The sequence below is a fragment of the Ornithorhynchus anatinus genome, chromosome 16, assembly GCF_004115215.2.
Source record: "Ornithorhynchus anatinus isolate Pmale09 chromosome 16, mOrnAna1.pri.v4, whole genome shotgun sequence".
Lineage (NCBI taxonomy): Eukaryota > Metazoa > Chordata > Mammalia > Monotremata > Ornithorhynchidae > Ornithorhynchus > Ornithorhynchus anatinus.
Window position 1 is genome coordinate 26,131,817 of NC_041743.1, and position 21,803 is coordinate 26,153,619.

Genomic DNA, 21,803 nt, shown 5'->3' on the forward strand with positions numbered 1-21,803 from the left:
AGTTCTCCATGTTTCAGCTTCTTCAACTGTAAAATGGGCATAAATCAAACAATCAATTGTATTTATTCAGCATTTACTGTGGCAGAACACTGTACTAAGTGCTTGAGAGAGTACGGTATGACAATATAACAGTTACATTACCTGCCCACAATGAGTTGATGGTCTAGAAGACAAGCTTACAGTCTAGAGCATGGTATTTCTTAAGCTCTTACTATGTTCTGTTCTACGTGCTGGGGGAGATACTTATGAGAAAAGTGTCTGGGGTAGACAGCTCATCAGGTTGGACATAGTCCATGTCCCACATGAGGCTCACAATCATAAACCCCATTTTAAAGTCGAAGAAACTGAGGCATAAGTGAAGTGACTTGACCAAGGTCACATAGACAAGTGGCAGAGGCAGGATTAGAACCCAGGTCCTTATGACTCCCAGGCCTGTGCTCTATTCACTAGGTCACGCTGCATTCTCCCAGTAAGCACTTAATAAATATTACTATTACTCCCTGTTAGACTGTGAGCCCCATGTGAGGAAGGTAATGGGTCCAAGCTGCTCATCTTTTCCCTACCCTAGGATCTAGCACAGTGCTTAATATTTAGTTTCATGCTTAACAAATACCCTAATTATTATATAATAGGAGGTAGCAGGACAACACAGAAATAACTGGTAACTACAAATGTAAGTCCAAAAAAACCACAAATATAGAATAAATAAACCTATACCTGCCATCAGTCTGTGACTGGTACAACCACGTGTGATGGAAATATTTGTTTTCCACTAGGCACTGAAAAATAAGTTGTGCATTAGTCAGTGGTGAGACTTTGTCCCTACAAAACCTGTGCTGTAGGGTCAAATAATGAGTTTTTGTTAGGCCAGTTGCAGCCCATAAAGTTACAAGCCTGCTGGTCTGGGGCAGTCATTAGCTTTCAGTGGTTTGGTATAGGAGATGGCAATAAGATAAAGTTGTATATACATACAGCTCATATCCTATCAAAACCAACTTGGGAAAGCAAAATACCTGTTAGGGTCTCAGATGGCATGACTTTCACTTTTCAAAATGGTGAGAATTTTTTCCCTTTTGTAACAAATGACATGGTCTTTTTATAAAAATTGACCAGTCGGTTCTGGAGTAGTTTAAAAACAATGAACACAATTTCCATCCCGATGACAATGTATATTGAGAAGAACATGAAAAAATTTGGATGCTGCAAAACGACATCCCCAAACCCAATCGTGGTCAGCGTCACAAAGCAAAAGTAAAAAGCCTCCTCAAAATTCAGTTCTGTTTCCCAAATGGGCAGAATCGCGGCCGCACAAGAGATGTAAGCAAAGACGATGAGAACAATTAGTACGATGGGGACGTCTAGTTTTTCCATTTCTCTTCCAATGTCATCAATGTTTCCTACGGTAGGAAATACCATGTCTTCGGGATCCAGCTCAGGACACGAATTACATCTTTCTGTAGCTCCGAATGGGAGTTGCAGTGTGCTTTGCTGATGCCTTGCCTCCAACGGTTCATTTTGGCACTGAAGAGAATGCCTTCTTCCAGAAGTTGGAAGTGCTGGTTCTTCTGAGACACTTCTCGATTTACTCATAGCGACAAAAAGCGAGTCCTGATCAGACCTCGACTGTCTTCTCTTCGTACAAGGAAATCTGGACCACAGTTTCCGGAAGTGAAATTTCCTGAATTTACTATAAGTCGTGGAAAGGATGGTTGCTAGGGTGTCTCCGACGTCAGACAAAACCAAGAACATTAAAGGTATTCCAAAAAGGGCGTAGAACATACAGAGGTATTTTCCGAGGCGTGTTATAGGGTATATGTGGCCGTAACCTAAAAATGAGAAAAACAATTCGGGCTTTACTTTGCAAAAATGAAAGATAGCTTGGACTAACTTCTTACCCGTCAGTATGACAATTCATGGGTAAATCTTAGTAATGCCAACCTTTCGAAGCAACGTGGCCTAGTGGAAAGAGCACGGGACTGAGAGGGAGAACACCTGGGTTCTAATCCCGGCTCTGCCGCTTGCCTGTTGTGTGATCTTGAGCTAGTCACTGAACTGCTCTTTGTCTCATTTTCCTCACTTGTAAAGTGGGATTAAATACCTGTTCTTCCTTTCCTTTCGATAGAGAGCCAGGAGGCCTGGGTTCTAATTCCAATTCTACCGCTGGTTCACTTTGGCCAAGTGACTTCCTCTGGGCTCCCATTTTTTTCATCTTTAAAACACGGATAGTATCACTTTTCTCCCTACTTCTTGGATGGTGTGCCCCATGTGGGACAGGGACTATGTTTGATCCGATTATTTTATCTGCCCCAGCCTTTGTAGAGTGTTGGAGCAAAAAGTGCTCAATAAATAGCATAGTTATGACAGTGATAATTATCATTGTTACTGCTGTTGTTCGAAGCATCCTTTATGTCACTGAGAAGCAGCATGGCCTAGTGGAAAGAGCAGGAGCCTGGAAGTAAGAGGACCTAGGTTCTAATCCCAGCTCCACCAGATGTCTGCTGTGTGACCTTGAGCAAATCATTTAACTTCTCTGTGCCTCAATTCCTTCATCTGTAAGATGGGGATTAAGACCGTGAGCCTCACATGGGACATGGACTATGTCCAACCTGATTAGCTTGCATCTATGCCCAGTGCTAAGTACAATGCATGGCATGTAGTAAATAGTTAACAAATACCATTTTTTTTTTAAAAAAAGAAAGCTGTTGGAGACAGAATCCTGGGCTGATTGGACCACCGATTTTTCCATACTTATGTTCTTTTTGAGTAGGAAGGAAATAATGAAGTTATTATCAGGAGTTCTTTCCAAAAATCCCTGCATCACTTCTGTCTTCTAATTCTGTTGCACTCTCCCAAATCCACTTACAAAAGGCACTCAATAAATGCTATTACTTGGTCTGGACCTCAAGTATGGTGGTGGTTTAAAAAGCCTCTTAACATCTAGTAGGTCACTTTTTGTGCTATGTCTTTCATCAAAAACAGAAGCAGGAAGGAGGCTAGGCTTAAAAACTGGTAAAGCAGAATACTTGGGGGAATTCATTCAGTCGTATTTGAGTGCTTACTAAGTGCTTGGAAAGTAAAATTTGGCAACAGAGACAATCCCTACCCAACAATGGGCTCACAGTCTAGAAGGGGGAAGACAGACAACAAAACAAGTAGCCAGGCATCAATAGCATCAATATAAATAAATAGAATTATAGATATATATCCATCATTAATGAAATAGAATAATATGTACAAACATACACAAGTTCTATGGGGCAGGGAGGTGGGTAGAGCAGAGGGAGGGAGCAAGGGCGATGGGGAGGAGGAGCAGATGAGAAGGGGCTCAATCTGGGAAGGCCTCCTGAAGGAGGTGAGCTTTCAGTAGGGCTTTGAAGAGAGGAGGTGTGCTAGTTTCGTGGATGTGAGGAGGGAGGACATTCCAGGCCAGAGGTAGGATGTAGTACATTACAAGATAATCAGATTGGACACAGTCCAAACACCACATGGAAATCATATATGCCTTAACAATAGTTAGAGTACTTGTTAAGCACTTATGTGCTAAGCACTGGGATAGATGCAAGTTAAGCAGGTTTGACCCAGTCCCTGTCCCACATGGGGTTCACAGTATAAGAAGGAGCAAGTATTTAACCCCCCATTTTACGGATGGGGTAACTGAGGTATTTGCTCAAGATCACACTGCGGACAAGTGGAAGGTCCACTTTGAGAACCTAGGTCCTCTGACTCCCAGGCCTGTGCTCTTTCCACTAGGCCATGCTGCTGCTTTCGGTTCTTACTGTTCACTTCTATTTGAACATTTTAAATTTCTCATTCATTCGATCATATTTTTTGAGCATTTACTGTATGCAGAGCACTGTTCTAAGCGCTTGGGAGAGTGCAGTACAAAAATAACCCAACACACTACCTGCCCATAACAAGCATACAGTCCAGAGGATTTTCCCATTGGATCGTAAGTTCCTTGAAGAAAGAAATCATTTATGGAGGCCCTTTGGTTCTCTAACACTACTTAGTTTAATGCTCAGCCCAGAGTGGGTGTTGTCTGACTCCTCATCCCGACCGCCACCTGCTCCCACTCTCCTCCAGCAGAACAAAGGGCCACAAATGTCCCATGATGCTTTTGATCTGAAAAAAACGGTCAAATTATTTTGCGTTGGGTGAGAGCCTACTTAGATTGCCTCTTCCCATTGCCCTAAATTCCCTCTGGAGCTCCAGTCAAAGATCCAGAAATGCCTTGAAAAGGATTGTGTGGGATCCTGAGAGTAAAGACTAAGTAACTCATTATGCATTCCATAAAAAGCCAAAGAGAAGATTGAGGTGGAGAGCAAGTTTACCTTTGACATGTGCAGGGTAGAGTCATACTGTAATTGGCAGAAAAAAATGTGAGGAGAGAGTGAAGGAAAACTAGCTTGGTGATAAGTGCAAATACTGTTCAATCGCGAACTAAACAACTAGACAGGATGCTTTTATCTCTGTTTGCAGTGGATTGCATCCACAGGTACAAGAATATTGCTTATCTTCCGGTTGCTAGTTGGTGAATGGGCCAATAACGTCCTCATTGTCTTCCTCCTCCTCTTCAGCATAAATATGAAACCCAGAACGTGTTTGAAAATTATTACCTTAAATTGTTTAGAGAACGAAATTGTTTGGAGAGTAGATTGCCTCTTATTTGGGGACTGTGAGTCCCATGAGGGTTAGGGACTATGTCCAACCTGATTATCTTGTATTTATGCCAGAGCTTAGCACAGTACTTGGCATAAAATATGCACTTAAAAACATCATTATTATTATTATTACAGTCACAATATCAGACTGTAGACTGTATATTCCTTGTGGGCAGAGAACATGTCTATCACCTCAGTTATATTCCACTCTCCCAAGTGCTTAGTACAGTCCTCTGCTCACAGAAAGTGCTCCATAAAAACCACTGACTGATCAGATCAACAAATACTGGCTAGTAGTCAAGACTCCAGGCAATTGACTTTTTGATAAATTAATGAAACAGTGGAGCTGAAGGGCATTAGCAGAACGATTCTCAGACTATATACAGAGAAGATAAGTTCATGGGTCTGATTGAGGGCCTGAAATGAAGGAAGAAAGTGAAGCGGAGTAGAGAAAAATCAATTACCATATTACTAATGGCAGGGCTGGAGTCTATAGGCTCTGGGAGATAGAGGAAATGAATGAGATGAAATGATGAGTGAAAATTCTTGGTTAAGGAAAATGTAGTAGGTGGTAGAGTGGCTAGGGCATGGGCTTGGGAGTCAGAAGGTCATGGGCTCTAATCCTGGCTCTGCCACTTGTCTGCTGGGGAAGTCACTTCACTTCTCTGGGCCTCAGTTACCTCATCTGTAAAATGGGGATTGAGACGATGAGCCCCATTTAGGGCAAGAACTGTGTCCAACCCTATTTGCTTGTATCCACCCCAGCACTTAGTAGAGTGCCTGGCTTATAGTAAGTGCTAAACAAGTACCATTATTATAATTATTATTATTTTCTCCACAAGGGAGGGTCAGTGGGAAGAGAAAGGAAATGCAAGTTGGAGTGATGGGACTCTCTCTGGCCCCCTTGCACTTCTTGAAGCAGATTGATAGTGTAAGCATCACCTTGATTCTATTTATTTGCTACTGTTTTAATGAGATGTTCATCCCCTTGATCCTATTTATTGCTATTGCTCTTGTCTGTCTCCCCCGATGAGACCGTAAGCCCGTCAAAGGGCAGGGACTGTCTCTATCTGTTACCGATTTGTACATTCCAAGTGCTTAGTACCGTGCTCTGCACATAGTATGAGCTCAATAATTACTACTGAATGAATGAATAAGCATGTAGAAGTAATTTAATCATCGAGGTGGAGGAAAAGAACACCCCAGGGAAGAGAGGGAAGAAGACTGGTGCTGAGGTTATACATTGCCTTGTTAAAAAGCTCTTAATAAGGCTGGATTACGAAGGTTTCCGGCACCGGGGGCAATGGGAAAGGGACACAGCCCTCCTCGGATCTAATGGCTCTTGGAGGAAGTTGAGTGACAGGTTTGCAGGCTATTAATCCTAACACTAAGGAGAAGTTAAGGTTGTTAAATGTGGAAAATGCTTTTCCTCAAATCTTATTCAATTAATTCTCCTTTCCGCTCATCCTGTGAGGCAGCATCTGAGATCTGGATGCTGATTTGGACCTTCCAGCATTTGGTTCTGTTCTCCGCTTCTGTGACCTCCTCCTACTCACCTCGCTACTCTTCTACTACAACCCAGTCCACACACTTCATTCCCCTAATGCTAACCTTCTCACTGTACCTCGATCTCGTCTACCTTGCTGCCGACCTCTCACAGGCTGGAGACTTCAGATGGGAGGTTTCAGGTGCGAAAGCAGGCTGGGGACCTGAGACCCACTGGCTTGAAGTCATGGTGGAACCCAAAGGAATCAGACAGTGGGCCTTAGGAAAACCAGCGGAGCCTTACAGACAACTAACATGACTGCCAGTCCTTTCTTTACCCTTTTAACTTGGCTTTCACATGAACCTGTGCCCAGGGGATACTCTGAATGTATTTCCTTGTTTTCTCTAAGCCTGGCTACGAGGGAAGTAGTAGAAGGAAGTGAGAATTTCCAGGAGAGGGAAGAGGCTGTTCTCGAAAATGTGAATAGCATCAATATAGATATCAATGGCCAGATTTGCTTTAAACAAAAGCATTGGCTTTGAATAAAACAAGGAACACCCAGTTCTACAACACAGTGGTTGCATTCCAAGTTAAGGATTGGTGTTATGGAACGCATCCTGTGTCAACACTGTCTGCATGCCCACACCATTTTTTCCCAAACCACAATGCTCTGTGTCCCTACAGATGTTCGCTGTCGGAAGAATGTTCCCTAATTCTGCCATTATGCTCTATCTAAAAGTGTGGTGGTATTTATAGAGTGCTTTCTGTGTGCAGAGCACTATACTAAGTGCTTGGGAGAATGAGACATAACAGAGATGGGCGTTACATTCCCTGCCCATAATAAGCTTACAGTCTAGAGGGGGAGACCGATTTGAGTATGAATTATGGCAATGTACATAAGTGCTGTGGGGCTGAGTGAGGAACGAAAAAAGAATGCAAATCCAAGTGTGAGGGTGATGCCGAAGGGAGTGGGAGAAGATGAAATACCTCTTGGAGGAGATGTGTTTTTAATAAGGCCTTAATAAGGTGGGGAGAGTGGTCATCTGTTTGAACCAAGTTTGAACCATGAATGAAGTAGATGTACCCTCATTTGTTTCTACTGAGCACCTTCTATATGCAGAGCACCGTACTGGGCACTTAGGTTAGAGGAATGGAAGTAAAAGGATACCCTCTCTGACCCGAGGAGCTTACATTCTAATGGGGTAGGTCGTTTTGTTGGAACAATTTCCCTCCTATGTTAAGGGTAATTACCCCACTGTTGCCGGAAAGAACTGTTTGTATAGTAGAAGCAAAACTTTTCAAAAGAAACTCCCGGGAGAAGCAGTGTGCCTAGTGGATAGAGCCCAGGCCTGGGAATCAGAAGGATCTGAGGTCTAATCTCAGCTCTGCTACTTGTCTGCTGTGTGACCTCGGACGAATCACTTCACTTCTCTGTGCCTCAGTTATTTCATCTGAAAAAGGGGGATTAACACTGTGAGCCCCATGTGGTAATGGGCTGTTTATAACCTGATTAGTCTGTATCTACCCCAGCGCTTAGTAGAGTCCCTGCTCCCCTCTAAGCTGCAAACTCATTGTGGACAGGGAACGTGTCTACCAACTTGGTTATATTGTACTCCCCCAAGTGCTTAGTAGAGTGCTCTGCACATAGTAAGTGCTCAGTAAATTTGATTGGCACATAGTAAGGGTTTGAGATTACCTTAAAAAAAGATCTCCCCTGTGAATGCTGGAAATTTCAAATCTAGGGTGTTAGTATTGCTTGTTCAAGTGCACCTTGAAAGAAAGGATACCTCATCTGGCTGGGATGATTTAAACATGACCTTGTGTGGGTGCGGTGGGATAGAATAGATAACCTCTCGAAATTCCCTCCAGCCTTGTGATTCGGTGACCTATTTGCCACTGAGAAACTTCATTTCTCCCTCAAGGAAATACAGAGACCAAGACAAAATGGATTATGTTTTCACTCCTTTATACGGCATTTCCAAACAGGCAGATCTTGATGGGGATTTGAACCCGAGACTTAGCAGGAGGAGAGAAACACACAGAACAGCAGGACTTACCCACTGTGGTGAAAACAGTGCAGCAGAAAAACAGGGATCCCAAGAAAGACCACTCGCTGGGTTTAGCAAGCCATTTTAATTTAATACTGTAGAGCTGCTCCTTGATGTCACTCTTGAATAGCTCTTTCCTCATTTCCTCTGTCTTGTTTCCTAGCACATAAATAAGAGGGTCAAAGTGGGATGCCACTTTAGCTGTTTCAGATGCTTAACTCCCTCCTCAAATCCCCGGCCCCCCCACCCCCTCCCCATACCTCTATGCAGACGATTCCTAAATCTACATCTCCAGCCCTGATCTCTCTCTCTCTCTCTCTCTGCAGTTTCGCATTTCCTCCTGCCTTCAAGACATCTTTACTTGGATGTTCTACCATCATCTCAAACTTAGCGTGTCTAAAACAGAACTCCTTGTCTTCCCACCCAAACCCTGTCCTCCCTCTGACTTTCCCATTACTGTAGACAGCACCACCATCATTCCTGTCTCACAAGCCCATAACCTTAGCGTTATGCTTGACTCCTCTCTCTTAGTCAACTCAAGCATTCAATCTATCACTAAATCCTGTTGGTTTAACCTTCACAGCATCACTAAATTACACCCTTTCCTCTTCATCCAAATGGCTACCATGTTAATCCAAGCACTTATCCTAACCAGTCTTGATTACTGTAGCATCCTCCTTGCTGACCTCGCTGCCTCTTGTCTCTCTCCACTCCAGTCCATACTTTACTCTGCTGCTCGGTTCATTTTTCTACAAAAAATGCTCAATTCATGTCCCCCACTCCTCAAGAACCTCTGCAACAAACAGAAACTCCTTTCCATTAACTTCAAAGCACTCAATCACCTTGCCCCCTCCTCCTCCACCTGCCTCCTTCCCCACTTTGCTGCTCTCCTACTACAACCCAGCCTACACACTTCACTCCTCTAATGCCAACGTGCTGACTGTATCTAGATCTCGTCTGTCTGTCCGCTGACCTCTCAGCCACATTCTGCCTCAGGTCTGGAATGCCCTTCCCTTTCATACCCGATGGACAATTACTCTCCCCCAACTTTTAAAGCCTTATTGAAGGCACATCTCCTCCAAGAGGCCTTCCCTGACTAAGCCCTCATTTCCTCTTTTCCCGTTCCCTTTGGCATCATCCTGACTTGTTCCCTTTACTCACCACCTCCCTCGAGCCCCAAAGCGCTTATCTATATATCCATAATTTATTTATATTAATATCCACCTCCTGCTCTAGACTGTAAGCTTGTTGATTGAGTGCTTTAAAGATGATGGCAAGGAGGTTGTTTGATGTGGAGGTGGGTGGGCAAATACTAGAGGTTCTTGAAGAGTGAGGAAACCATGGGCTGAATGCTTTTGAAGAAAAATGACCCAGACGACAGAGTGAAGAAAGGCTGCCCTTTAGAAGCAACCATCCCTGACCTCTCTTGATCCCTGACCTCTCTAGACTGGTTTGCCTCTTGTTTTTCAGCAGATAATGACTGTAGCATTTGTTAAGTACTTACTATATGCCAGGTAGGTACAGTATAAGTCTGGAAAATGTCTCTGTTCCATGTGGAGCTTATACTCTTAGCAGGAGGGAAAAGGGATATTGAATCCCCATTTCACAGATGAGAAAATTTAGACATTGAGAAGTTGAGTGGCTTGCCCAAGGACACACAGCAAACAACTGTCAATACTGGGATTAGAATACCGGTCCTCTGACTGCCAGAACTATGCTTATTATGGGCAGGAAACATGGCTACTAGTTTTGTTGTATTATACTTTCCCAAGTGCTTAGTATGATGCTCTGCACATAGTAAGGGCTCAATAAATGCCATTGATTGATTCTATTAGGTCAATCTGCTTCCTAATACATCTTCCAGACAATTGTCCCAGCCTTCCAGGAACCCCAGAGGCACAGTGATGATATGTTCCCCTGCAGAGGCTTTTTTGCAGAGGAGCAATGTGGCCTAGTAGAGCATAGGCCTGGAAGTAAGAGGACCTGCTGTGGGACCTGGGGCAAGCCACTTAATTTCTCTGCCTCAGTTCCCTCATCTGTAAAATGAAGATTTGATATCCTGTTCTCTCTTCTTCTTTGACTGAGCCCCTTGTGGGACAGGGACCGTCGAACCTGAAGAACTCATATCTACCCTAAAGCTTATAACAGTGTTTGATATGTCATTAGCATTTAACAAAAATAATAATGATGATCATTCAATTGTACTTATTGAGCACTTACTGTGTATAGAGCATTGTACTAAGCATTTGGAAAGTACAATTCAGCAACAAATAGAGAGCCTCGAAGAAGATCTAGGAGATAGATGATCATCACTGCCCTTAAAGCTGATTCTTAGAACAGTGTGGGTGGAATCCCTGAGGAGATAGGAGGCTTGAATGACCTTGGAGAGAGTCCTAGAAAATATTAGCCAGTACCTGATAGTTCCCTTTACATTTGGTGGCCAAAGCTGCAGCCTGTTGTGAGCCCTGGGAATACATAAGGAAGGATCACCAAGTCTAACCCCTGCCGTTCTTCTCCTCTTATTAGATCACCAAGGCTGGGTCCAGGCTTTACTCCCAAAAGCAAGCCAGCATTTTAGTGAATTGCTCCAAAAGCCAGAGGGAGGGAGGACTTCAGAATGAGGTAGTTAGGATGAAAGCACCCAGTGTTCTGGACCTTCTCAAGTCTTCACCCATTTCTGCTGCAGGGAGCAGGAAGAAAAAGGGTTTGGAGAGACCCCAAACTTCTCCTCCATGCAAGTGAAGAGATTTGGCCGAGAACCATGGAAAAAGCAGTTTTGAGAGAGCTGTTGTTCACATAAGGACCACAGAGAGAGAAATCTATGAAGGTGTTCTCTGCACCTCTTAAACTTAGTTTCCCTTGAAAATCAAAATAAGACAATACTTCTCTTTTGAAAGAAATTGCTTAAACATACCTTTCCAAACCTTTTCAGAGACTTTCCAAAGATCCTCCAGAAACTCGTCATAATCTCTGTTTTCTGAGTTTCTTTGTCCTTCAACGTAGGAAAAAATTAGAGCCCCCAACATTGCATAGATAACCAAGGAGGAGATTAAGCAGATGTGAGGGAAAGCTGCCCCACACACTTTCCAGCAGCCCCTCTGGGGCTGTGGGCGTCTGCCTGCTTCCGTCATCCCGGTGACCATTGGGAGCTGGAGAAGGGGGCTAGAGCAGGGTTGGAGCAGGGTTGGACCCCTTTGGAGTCCAGGGAGAGAGGGCAGCTAGCTCTGGCGGCAGCAGGCACCCGACCGAGGGGCAGGAACGCAGTGGCCGTTCAGCTCTTGGAGTGCACGGCTCCAGGAGAGGAGAGGCACTGGGATCCAGGAGAGAAACAATCAAACACTAATCACAGTGAAAGTTGCGGTCAATTGGCCGGGTGCCAGGCCAGCGCCTCAGATTGCTATTGATTATGGCAGCTGGTCTGCACCCAGATGACCCACCGTGCAGCTAAACATCAGGGGCTTTTAAGAACCCTTTGCTCCAGCCACTTCCATCTCTACTTCCCTCCAAACCAGATCATTTAGTTTGCCCCTCAGGTGGGCAAACAAGGGGGCAAAATTGGGGGAGTGCTGAATTTGGGGGAGAATCCTTAAACCGGTTTTTGACCCTGCCGGGAGGAAATGAAACTCACATAAATGAGAAGGAGCATCGCAGAGTGGATAGTGCATGGGCCTGGTTTCTAATCCCAGTTCCACCACTTGTTTGCTGTATGATGTAGGGCAAGTCACTTCACTTCTCTGTGCCCCAGTTCCCTCATCTGTAAAATGGGGATTAAGACTGTGAGCTTCATGTGGCACATGGACTTTGTCCAACCTGATTAGCTTGTATCTACCCCAGTACTTAATACAGTGCCTGCCACACAGTAAGCACTTAATAAATACCAAAAAAAAGTTTGAAATATGTACAGCTGCCAGATTTTTATCACACACTGTTCTTTTGATCAATTCTCTATATTTAAATGAATATAAGCTTGACAAATATACCTAGTTGCCTTTGTATTTAAACATGGTATTACTCATGGTGAAATTCGCCCATAGTTACAAGGTGGATAAAGAGTCTCATGCAAAATGAGTCTGACTAGGTTTGAATACAAAAATACTGAACTCTGTCTTATTACTGTGTTTTCTACCTGTTAGTACGTGCTGATGCTCTCCTCTGCTTCTTCATCTTCTGATCCTCTTGAAACATTTGCATGAAAGGCACTGCTTCTTTCTCCCTCCGTTCTCTCCCAGCATTCAGCTCTGACGCTTTACTGTCTGACTGCTTTACACCTGTTTTCTCCATCTCCTTAGTTTTTTGGCTTCCCCATTGTAGCTTCTTGGATATCTGACTGATGTCCATCCTCCTCAAATCCCACCCGCCACCCAGATAAGATGGATTAAGGTGAACAGAGTCTTGATGTAGGACAGCAGTATATTCCAGCATTTTGTTGTTCCTGATTCTCTATTGCCCTTTGACATAGGGTGGGGCCAGAAGGGGCAGTCAGTTGAAACTGGCGAAGAAGCCAAATGTAGTCTGGTTCCAGCTCTCCCAATCATATAGAAAGTTGGCTAGGAATGTAGTTCCCAAAACCATCACTTTGGTGCTGCCACATATGGACTCCTGAAAGATAATTTGATCTTGATTCAGTTGTCCTCTTCCTTTTCTAATCAACAAATGGTTGATTAGCCCCCAGAATTTATGTACATATCTGTAACTTATTTAGTAGCAATGACCGATAATTGTGGTATTTAAGCACTTACTATGTGTCAAGCACTGTTCTAAGAGGCGAGAGAGGTAGAAGATAAAGAGGCCCCACATGGAGCTCACAGTCTAAGTAGGAGAGAGAAAAGGTGTTGAATCCCCATTTTGCAGATGAGGGAAGTGAGGCACAGAGAAGTTAAAGGACTTGTCCAAGGTCACACAGCAGGCAAGTGGTAGAGCCAGGGTTAGAACCCCGGTCCTGTGACTCCCAGGCTGATGCTCTTTCCACTAGTCTACACTGCTCATTTATGTTGATGTCTGTCTCCCCCTTTGGAGTGTAACTCAATGTGAGCAGGGGACATATCCAACAAGTCCGTTGTACTTTCCCAAGTGCTTAGTTCAGTGCTCTACACACAGTAAGTGTTCAATAAATACCATTAGTTCAAATCAATATCAGATTTGACTGATAATGTGTTGATTACCACGTTTCTACCCACAGTGCTCTCTACCCACAGTGCTTTAGCTCTAGCCCTGTCTACAGTGCTCTACCAACAACCGTTCTACAGGGTTCTCTATCTTAAAGCATTATTCAGAAGAGAACACTGTGCATAGAATATGGTAGGTAGTGCATTAACAAATTTGAGCCCACAACAGACACCTAGGACAAACAGAATATGTCATCACCATTCCAAGCAAACAGCTGTAGAAAAGTAAATGCAGTGACCTCTGATTTCCATGCTGTTTTTCGGTGATCCCGATTTGGCTCAATGCTGCCAGAGCTAACTAACTCAATTAGCTAACTAATTGAAAAGCAGCGTGGCTCAGTGGAAAGGGCACGGGCTTTGGAGTCAGAGATCGTGGGTTCGAATCCTGGCTCTGCCCCTTGTCAGCTGTGTGACTGTGGGTAAGTCACTTCACTTCTCTGTGCCTCAGTTACCTCATCTGTAAAATGGGGATTAAGACTGAGCCCCACAGCGTGGCTCAGTGGAAAGAGCACGGGCTTTGGAGTCAGAGGTCATGAGTTCAAATCCCAGCTCCGCCACTTGTCAGCTGTGTGACTCTGGGCAAGTCACTTAACTTCTCTGTGCCTCAGTTACCTCATCTGTAAAATGGGGATTAAGACTGTGAGCCCCACGTGGGACAACCTGATTCCCTTGTGTCTACCCCAGCGCTTAGAACAGTGCTCGGCACATAGTAAGCGCATAACAAATACCAACAAATACAACCTGATCCCCTTGTGTCTACCCCAGCGCTTAGAACGGTGCTCTGCACATAGTAAGCGCTTACCAAATACCAACATTATTATTATTAATGGGAAATGGCGTGAAAGGTAGTTGGTCTAGCAAGGGCCGGATTTTTCTGCTTCTAAATGTAACGTCGAGCTAGCTGCATCTTCAGAATGCTGGCTTGAATAGCACTGTCTTTGGCGGCAGGTCCCTTCCCTCAGCGCCTCAGTGTCCGGATGAGAAAGAAGGGAAGTGGAGAGATCAGGGAAGCGTTAGCTACTCGGCAAGCTGTCCGGTCAGGGCCTAGAGGGGAGTGAGAAGCTTGGCTTGGAGTCGAGTCCCCTAAGAGCCAAAGGGGCAGGGCGGTGAGGGTGGTTGGGGAGGGCACCCGGGGTTGGAGCCTATCACCTGTGTCGAGGGAGGCTCAAAGAAGCCTCAGAGGAAAGGATTGGCTGGTGGCCAAGACCAGAGCCTTCCACACCCAGAACAGCAGGCCCAGGGGAGGCCATCTGTCCTGAAACAGGAGCAGAGAGGAAAATGCAGCTGCCTGGAAGGACTGGTGATGGGCGGAGTTGTAAGAAGAGGAGAAGAAATCCACCCCTTGGGGGGCAGCGAACTTGGTCTTCTGGGATGAGTCTGGGGGCTCCAGCCCTGGGGGACATGAGCCTGCAGGGAGAGGACTTCATGCTCTTTCAGGCCAACCGACCCCAGCCTCCACCCCCTGGCACCCACCCTAGAGCAGCTGGCTGACTAATCGCCCCACCTCCATAACCGTTATGAAAGTGATGTTTGTTAAGGGCTTACCAGGTGTCAGACACTGTACTAAGCACTGGGGTAGAAACTAGATCAGCAGGTAAGACACAGTTCCTATCCCACCTGAGCTTCAGTCTAAAGGGGAGGGAGAAGCAGCATGGCTTAGTGGGAAGAGCACCGGTCTCGGAGTCAGAAAGACCTGGGTTTTAATCCTGGCTCCGCCACATTTATTCATTCAACTGTATTTATTGAGAGCTTACTGTGTACACAATGCTGTACTAAGTGCTTGGAAAGTACAATTTAGCAATAGAGAGAGACAATTCCTGGCTTATGCTGTGTGACCTTGGGCAAGTCACTTCACTTCTCTGAGTCTTAGTTACCTCATTTGTAAAATGGGGGTAAGTACAAGAGCCCCATGTGGGACAGGGACTGTGTCCAACCCAATTAACTCCAGCACTTAGAAGGATGCTTGGCATATAGTAAGCACTTAAGTACCATAATTGATATTGTTATTGAATCCCCATTTTACAGAGGAGGAAACTAAGGCCCAAAGTTATGAAGTGACCTAACCGAGGTCACACCACCGGCGAGTGGCAGAGCGGAGATTAGAACTCAGGTCCCCGTATCCCAGGCCCGAGCTCTCTCCACTAGGCCACACTCATCTCAGTGTCTTTAAAGAAAAAGTGCCCTTGCTCTCCTATTCCTCGGGGACCATTGGAGGACCCATTTGTTCAAAAATATTTATTGAGCGCTTACTATGTGCAGAGCACTATACTAAGCGCTTGGAAGACCCAGTTAAGCAAGCTCCCATTTTGGGCCTAGCCACCAGGAGGGGGCCAGTCTTACTAATGAGGATATAAAATGAACCTTTGCCTGCTTTCCCTAGATAGTCTGCTTTCCCCAGAGTTGGGCAGACTGGGTTGCTGGTGTAAATTCAGGTTTTCCTCAGCCAGGGGAGCCCATGATGCTGGTCTTACTCCACGCATTTGGCATTAGGGCTGTTGGGGACACACAGGTGGTGGAGAAGAAATGAGTAAACTCGTTGAGGGCAGGGAATATGTTTATTGTTGTAGTGTACTCTCAAGCATTCAGTACAGTGTTATGCATACAGTAAATGTCCAATAAATAGGATTGGCTGACCCCACCTTCGGTATCTTCCTCCCTTCCTCCCCATCCCTTCAATGATGGCAGACTCCACATGGGCTGACACCCACCCATCCCAACACTTATCCATGCGAACGTAAGGCTCGGGCCCAAAGAACCAGAGGGCACATGTACAAGGAAGTGGGAGAGCGCAAGCAGTGGGTTGAGAGAGGAGGATTATTATCAGCATAGGATCCCCCTCCAGCTCAGTTCTATGGAATGAATTTGGGCCCCATGAATCTAAGATTTGGAGTTCAATCAGACCCACTCACGGGCAGACCAGGATGGGAGAAGTTGCCAATTAGTCACCACCACCAGTATTTACAGAGCACCGGGTACCAACCGAGCCTGGTGCTGAGGGCTTTCTTGGATTCTTCCTGGAAGGAAGCAGAGCATTGTGCTGAGTGCCTACTTACGGAGTCTTAGCACTTAGCACTCCTTAGCACTTGTTTGCATATACTCCATTTTATATTTTGCCCGCTCGAGTTGTAAATATTTTCATGTTTGTTCCCCCTGTTAGTGGGTGAGCTCCTTGCGGTAGCTTAATACCATTGATTGATTGATGTTCTGTGGGTTTTTGTTTATGCTTGAATGTGGGTGCTGACTCAAGAATAAACAGATGTTTCTAGAGGGGGCTCAGGTTGCGCTCCGGGTTTAAGAGCAGGTTGAGGTCTAGGAGGCACTGCGGTTTCAGTGGGGAGCAGCGTGACCTAGTGTTAAGAGCACGGGCCTGGGAATCAGGTGACCTGGGTTCTAATACCAGCTCTGCTACTTTCTTGCTGTGTGACCTTGAGCAAGTCATTTACTCATGACTTGCCTCAGTCTCTTCGTCTGTAAAAATGGAGAATTAAAACCTGTTCTCCCACCCCCTTGGATTGTCAGCCCCATGCAGGACAGGCACCAGTGACTGACCTGATTATCTTGTATATAGTAAGCGCTCGACCAATAGCACCAGCATCATTATCATTATTATTCAGTGTCCTGGAGCCTGTGCTTTTCTGGTAGATGTCCAGTGAGTCCACTTCAGAACCACAGGAGCCTGTCCAGCTGGACACTTCATTCCCACCCCCCACACCGTCCCCACCCGTAAAAGATGGCCACAGCCCCTACAAAGGAGCTCACATCAAGTTGCTTCACCCTTAATTTATTGTACTCTCCCAAGCACTTAGTACAGTGCTCATAACACAGTGAACCCTCAATAAATACGATTGACTGACCGACTCTTATCTAGGTTTCCCCTACCCTGAACCTCCCTCTCCTCCTCCCTACCCTATAACAGGCTCAACCCCACAACACTTATGCAAGTATTCCTATACTCTACTATTTCCCCTATCCAAAATCTATTTTGATGTCCCTCCAGTAGACTATAAGCTCCTGCTGGCTGAGATCTCATCTACCAGTTCTGTTGTACTGTAAGTACTAAAGAGATACCACTGATTGATCGACTGATTAGGCCTAGCATAATAGTAATAACTGTGGTATTTAAGTGCTTACTCTATGCCAGGCACTGTTTTTCGCTATGGGGTTGAGACAAGCAAATCAGGTTGGACACAGTCCCTGTTCCATGTGGGGCTCACAGTCTTAACCCCCATTTTACAGATGAGGTAACGGAAGCACCCAGAAGTTAAGTGACTTGGCCAAGGTCACAGAGCAGACGAGTGCCATGACTAGTCCTCTAGGATGGGTCCAATGCAAAGCATCCTGTGTCATCCAGCTGCTCCCTGAGCCTCGTCAGACCAGTTCTGAGCCCCAACCCCCAGGCCCATCTCCCAGGCATTCACCCAGCTGACTTCAACCAGGTGCACCGCGATGAGACCCCGATGAACTTCTTCCCCTCAGCAGACAGGAGTAGAGACAGATGACATTTAGAGCAAATGAATAAAATGATTTGAGTGAGTGAAAAGAAAACTGCCAGGGTCCTTTTGAGCAGGACCAAGGATGCTTTGGCTGCTGGAGTCAATATGAAAAAAAAAAAGGTTCTGGGAGCCATACGTAAGCTTAGGAACCCTCTTAGGAAATGGTTCATTGGTGAATGGGCACTCTGAGAAGAGTTAATAAAGGTCTGGATTGTGGCGCCTATTAGAGACAATGGCTCTCTGAATACCTACACTTAGAAGCTGACCTTTCCCTTGCCTGGACAATTACCTCGGAAGTAGAAGAACAGCAACAGCGTATACTGCAGGAGAGCCTTGAGCCTTGCATCACGTTCATTATTACCAGTGGCCATCCGGGCTTTGATTTTTGTCAGCCCTTTGGAAATGCTACCTTCTGTGGCCGTTACTACTCAGTGCTGGGCATTAATTACCCCTGAAGATGCACACTGAATTGACAGGAGGTTGAGAAAGACAGAAAGAAGGAACCAAACAGAAGGATTACAAATGAGGGAGAAAATTTCCATTTCATACAGGGACTTTTTCAAACTAAGTCAAGAAAAGAGTGGATCTTTTGAGCTGGTTTCTTGCATGTTTCCGAATGGGAAATGCTGGGTGGATAGTCAAGGGGGAGGAAAGAATGAAAAGGGAGGAAAGGTAAGAAGTGAAATGGCCAAAATGTTAACCATCAATCAGTGGAATTTATTGAGCCCATACTGTGTGCAGAGCACTGTACTAAGAGCTTGGGAGACTGTGTCACCTTCAACAAGTCACTTAAATTCTCTATGCTTCAGTTTCCTCATCTGTAAAATGGGAATTAAGACTGTGAGTCCTATGTGGGATGGGGACTATGTCCAACCCGATTTTCTTGTATCTACCCCAGTGCTTAGAATAGTGCCTAGCAGACAATAGGCAATTAACAAATATCACTGATATTGTTATTATGCAACAATTAGCAGACACGTTCCCTGCCTATAACAAGGATACTGAGCAAAGAAAAGGATGGGTTAGGAAAGGGATTCAGGTGGATCCGATCTGGTATATCTTTGTATTTGTTCCTCTTTCCCTGAGAAGCAGCGTGGCTTAGCGGAAAGAGCATGGGCTTTGGAGTCAGAGGTTGTGGGTTCTAATCCCAGCTTCACCACTTGTCTGCTGTGTGACCTTGGGCAAGTCACTTAACTTCTCTGTGCCTCAGTTACCTCATCTGTAAAAATGGGGATTAAAAAAGTGAGCCCCACGTGGGACAATCTGATTACCCTGTATCTACCCCAGCGCTTAGAACAGCGCTCTGCACATAAGTGCTTAACAAATACCATAATTATTATTATTGAATGTCCATTCTTTTTGTCTCCTTGTTTCCCAAGGGGTGAGCTATTCATAGTCAGGGACAGCTTTCTACTTTAATTGAGGTTCCCAAATACCTAGTATAATGGTCTGCCCAATACTTTGCTCAGAGTGGATGCACAAAGCAGTCTTCTGCACATAGTAAGCACTTAGTATGTTGTCCTTCATGTAATAGGGATTCTGTACACATTAGATGATCAGGACAATTTTCTGAAAAATTTCAAATACTCTACATGTATCTCGGGCTTTACACACTGAGTGCCCAATACAATGTTCTGCATACATTAGGTGCCCAGTACAGTGCTCTGCACTCTGTTAGCACCCAGCAGAGTGCTTTGCACGAAGGAGGCACTCAACAAATACGGGCGACGAAGATGAGGGTGGGGATGAAGGATTCACGCTGCAACATTAAGCGAGGACCCCAGGAGATGATCACCGTTAGTATTTATTACTTGCAGAGCAGTGTACTCAGCTCTTGGGAGAGTACAGTTCAGCAGAGTTGGCAGACAGATTCCCTGCCTGCAATGAGCTTACAGTCTACAGGAGGCGAAGGAAAGGTAAAGTTAAGAATCTCCTGAGATTTGAACCCAGAATTCTTGACACAGCAATGACAATAGAGATAGAAGCAGTGTGTCCTAGTGGAAAGAGCACAGGCCAGGGAGTCAGATGAACTAGGTTTCAGTCCTTGCTGTGCCATTTACCTCCTATGGGACTTTGGACAAGTCACTTAACTTCTCTGTGCCACAGTTCCCTCATCTGCACAATGGGGATTCGATACCTGTTCTCCGTCTTAGACTGTGAACCCCGTGTGGGACCTGCTTTCTTTGTATCTACCCCAGCACTTAGTACTGTGTGGCACGTAGTAAGTGCTTAACAAATACCCCAATTATTATGGAGATGATAGAACACAAATATGAAAACCTGGAAGCTTTTCCATCAAGGGAGGATCATAGCAATTGCTATTCCAATTTTCAATTTGCAAATTCAATCTTGTGTACTTGAGGCTTTTAGGCTGTACAGCAGAAGGTGGGGTTTTTTGGGGAGTGGGGACGGGGTTGGTGTTTTTTTATGGTAGTTAAGTATTTACTATGTGTCAGGCACTGTACTAAACACTGGGATAGATAAAAGCTACTCAGGTTGGATACAGTCCCTGTTTCACACTGTGCTTACAGTCTTAATTCCCATTTTACAGATGAGGGAACTGAAGCACAGAGAAGTGAAGTGACTTACCCAAGGTCACAGAGGAGAGAAGTGGCAGAGCTGGGATTCGAACCCAGATCTTTTTGATACCAAGGCCTCTGCTCTTTCCACTAGGCTACACTACTTTCAAAATTGTGCCTACCTAAGCATTCCCAAAATCTGTGAGATCAACCATCCACCTTAGAGGAGCAGTGACATTTCCCATGAACTTTAGCAACAAATTGGTAAGATAACCCCATTCAAAGAGGCTGTTTATTTAGGCTGACAAAAGTCACCTAAGACTCATTCAGGCTGGCATCAAGACTGGCCTCGAGATTGCCAAAATTACATCCTCCAAAAATGAACTCCCAAATTTCAGCTAGTATTGGAGAGCTTTTAACATCTCACAAATAAACACAGGTGGAGGAGGAGGAGTGACAGTTGAAGTAGTAGTCGTAGTAATAGGAGTAGTATTTTTTAAGGGGTGTGTGCTGACACTGTATTAAATGCTAGGAAAGAGTACATAGGTATTAATTAGATCTGGTCCTGTGACAGACTATGAATCTCAAAGATTAACTCAGACTTTGGGAGGCTAACAGAAAACCAGTTTATTGGATCATAAAACTTGCCCTTGTCAGAAAAACCTGGAAAAGGACCTGACACACCAAGCAGTGATTTGGGGAATACTTTCTAGCTGTCAACTCCTTGTGGGTAAGGAACTTGTCAGCCACCTCTGTTGTACTGCCTTCTCCCAAGTGCTGAGAACAGTGCTCTGTACACAGTAAGTGCTCAATAAATGTCATTGATAGATTGTTTCTTTTCTTAAGGGAAACTGAATCCCCAAATGGGATAAAAACCCCAAACATTCTGGAACCTAGTTCAGAATAAAAACTCCATTGGGAGGTTCAGAATGATCACTGAGGAAAATATCCATCAATCAATCAGGTGTATTTACTGAATATTTACTGTGTTTGGGAGAGCACAATATAAATCACAGAACAAGATTTAGAAAGGAGTATTTAGACTCCAGGTGATCAAAGCTAGCCAAACCTGTCACAGAAAACCAGTTGTTACTTACTAGTTGAATGCTTCATGAATTTGAGATCTGCTAGAAATGTTGCTTTTTTCAATGCTGAGATGAAAATTGGGGAGATCAACCCATCCAATTTAAGGAAGTGATGGCATTTCCCTTGAAGCTCAACCATGACTTTGTTAGCAATGAGTAGCTAATTAAAATTTCGTCAAATTTAGCTTAGTGACTGAATTGTATAAATCCCATGTAATGAAGCATAGCAAATAGACTTGCCTTTGTCAGTTCTGCACTTGAGACTTTGCAAGACAGTGGCAAACCACTTTTATATTTTTATCGAGAAAACTCTATGGATACAGTACCAGAACAACTGCAGGTGGAG

The 21,803-nt window shown here is 44.7% G+C and overlaps 1 protein-coding gene across 1 annotated transcript; it reads right to left on the reverse strand.

Moving 5' to 3' along the window:
• Positions 1-501: 501 nt before the first annotated feature.
• KCNK18 (potassium two pore domain channel subfamily K member 18) lies at positions 502-11,330 on the reverse strand. The gene is made up of 3 exons (XM_039914390.1): positions 11,120-11,330; positions 8,205-8,346; positions 502-1,826 (listed from the first exon to the last, which is right to left on the reverse strand). Exons 1-3 carry the CDS (start codon positions 11,324-11,326, stop codon positions 1,048-1,050), a joined length of 1,128 nt encoding a protein of 375 aa, XP_039770324.1. The 5' UTR covers positions 11,327-11,330; the 3' UTR covers positions 502-1,047.
• Between the last annotated feature and the right edge of the window lie 10,473 nt (positions 11,331-21,803).

Excerpts from the sequence above, each read along its gene's own strand:
- KCNK18 (XM_039914390.1), bottom strand. The coding sequence starts at position 11,326 with ATGACGGAAGCAGGCAGACGCCCACAGCCCCAGAGGGGCTGCTGGAAA. Across the intron at positions 8,347-11,119 it reads TTTGGAAAGTCTCTGAAAAG|ACAGAGGAAATGAGGAAAGA; the intron begins GTTTGGAAAGGT and ends CTAGGAAACAAG. Across the intron at positions 1,827-8,204 it reads CACTGTTTTCACCACAGTGG|GTTACGGCCACATATACCCT; the intron begins GTAAGTCCTGCT and ends TCTCATTTTTAG.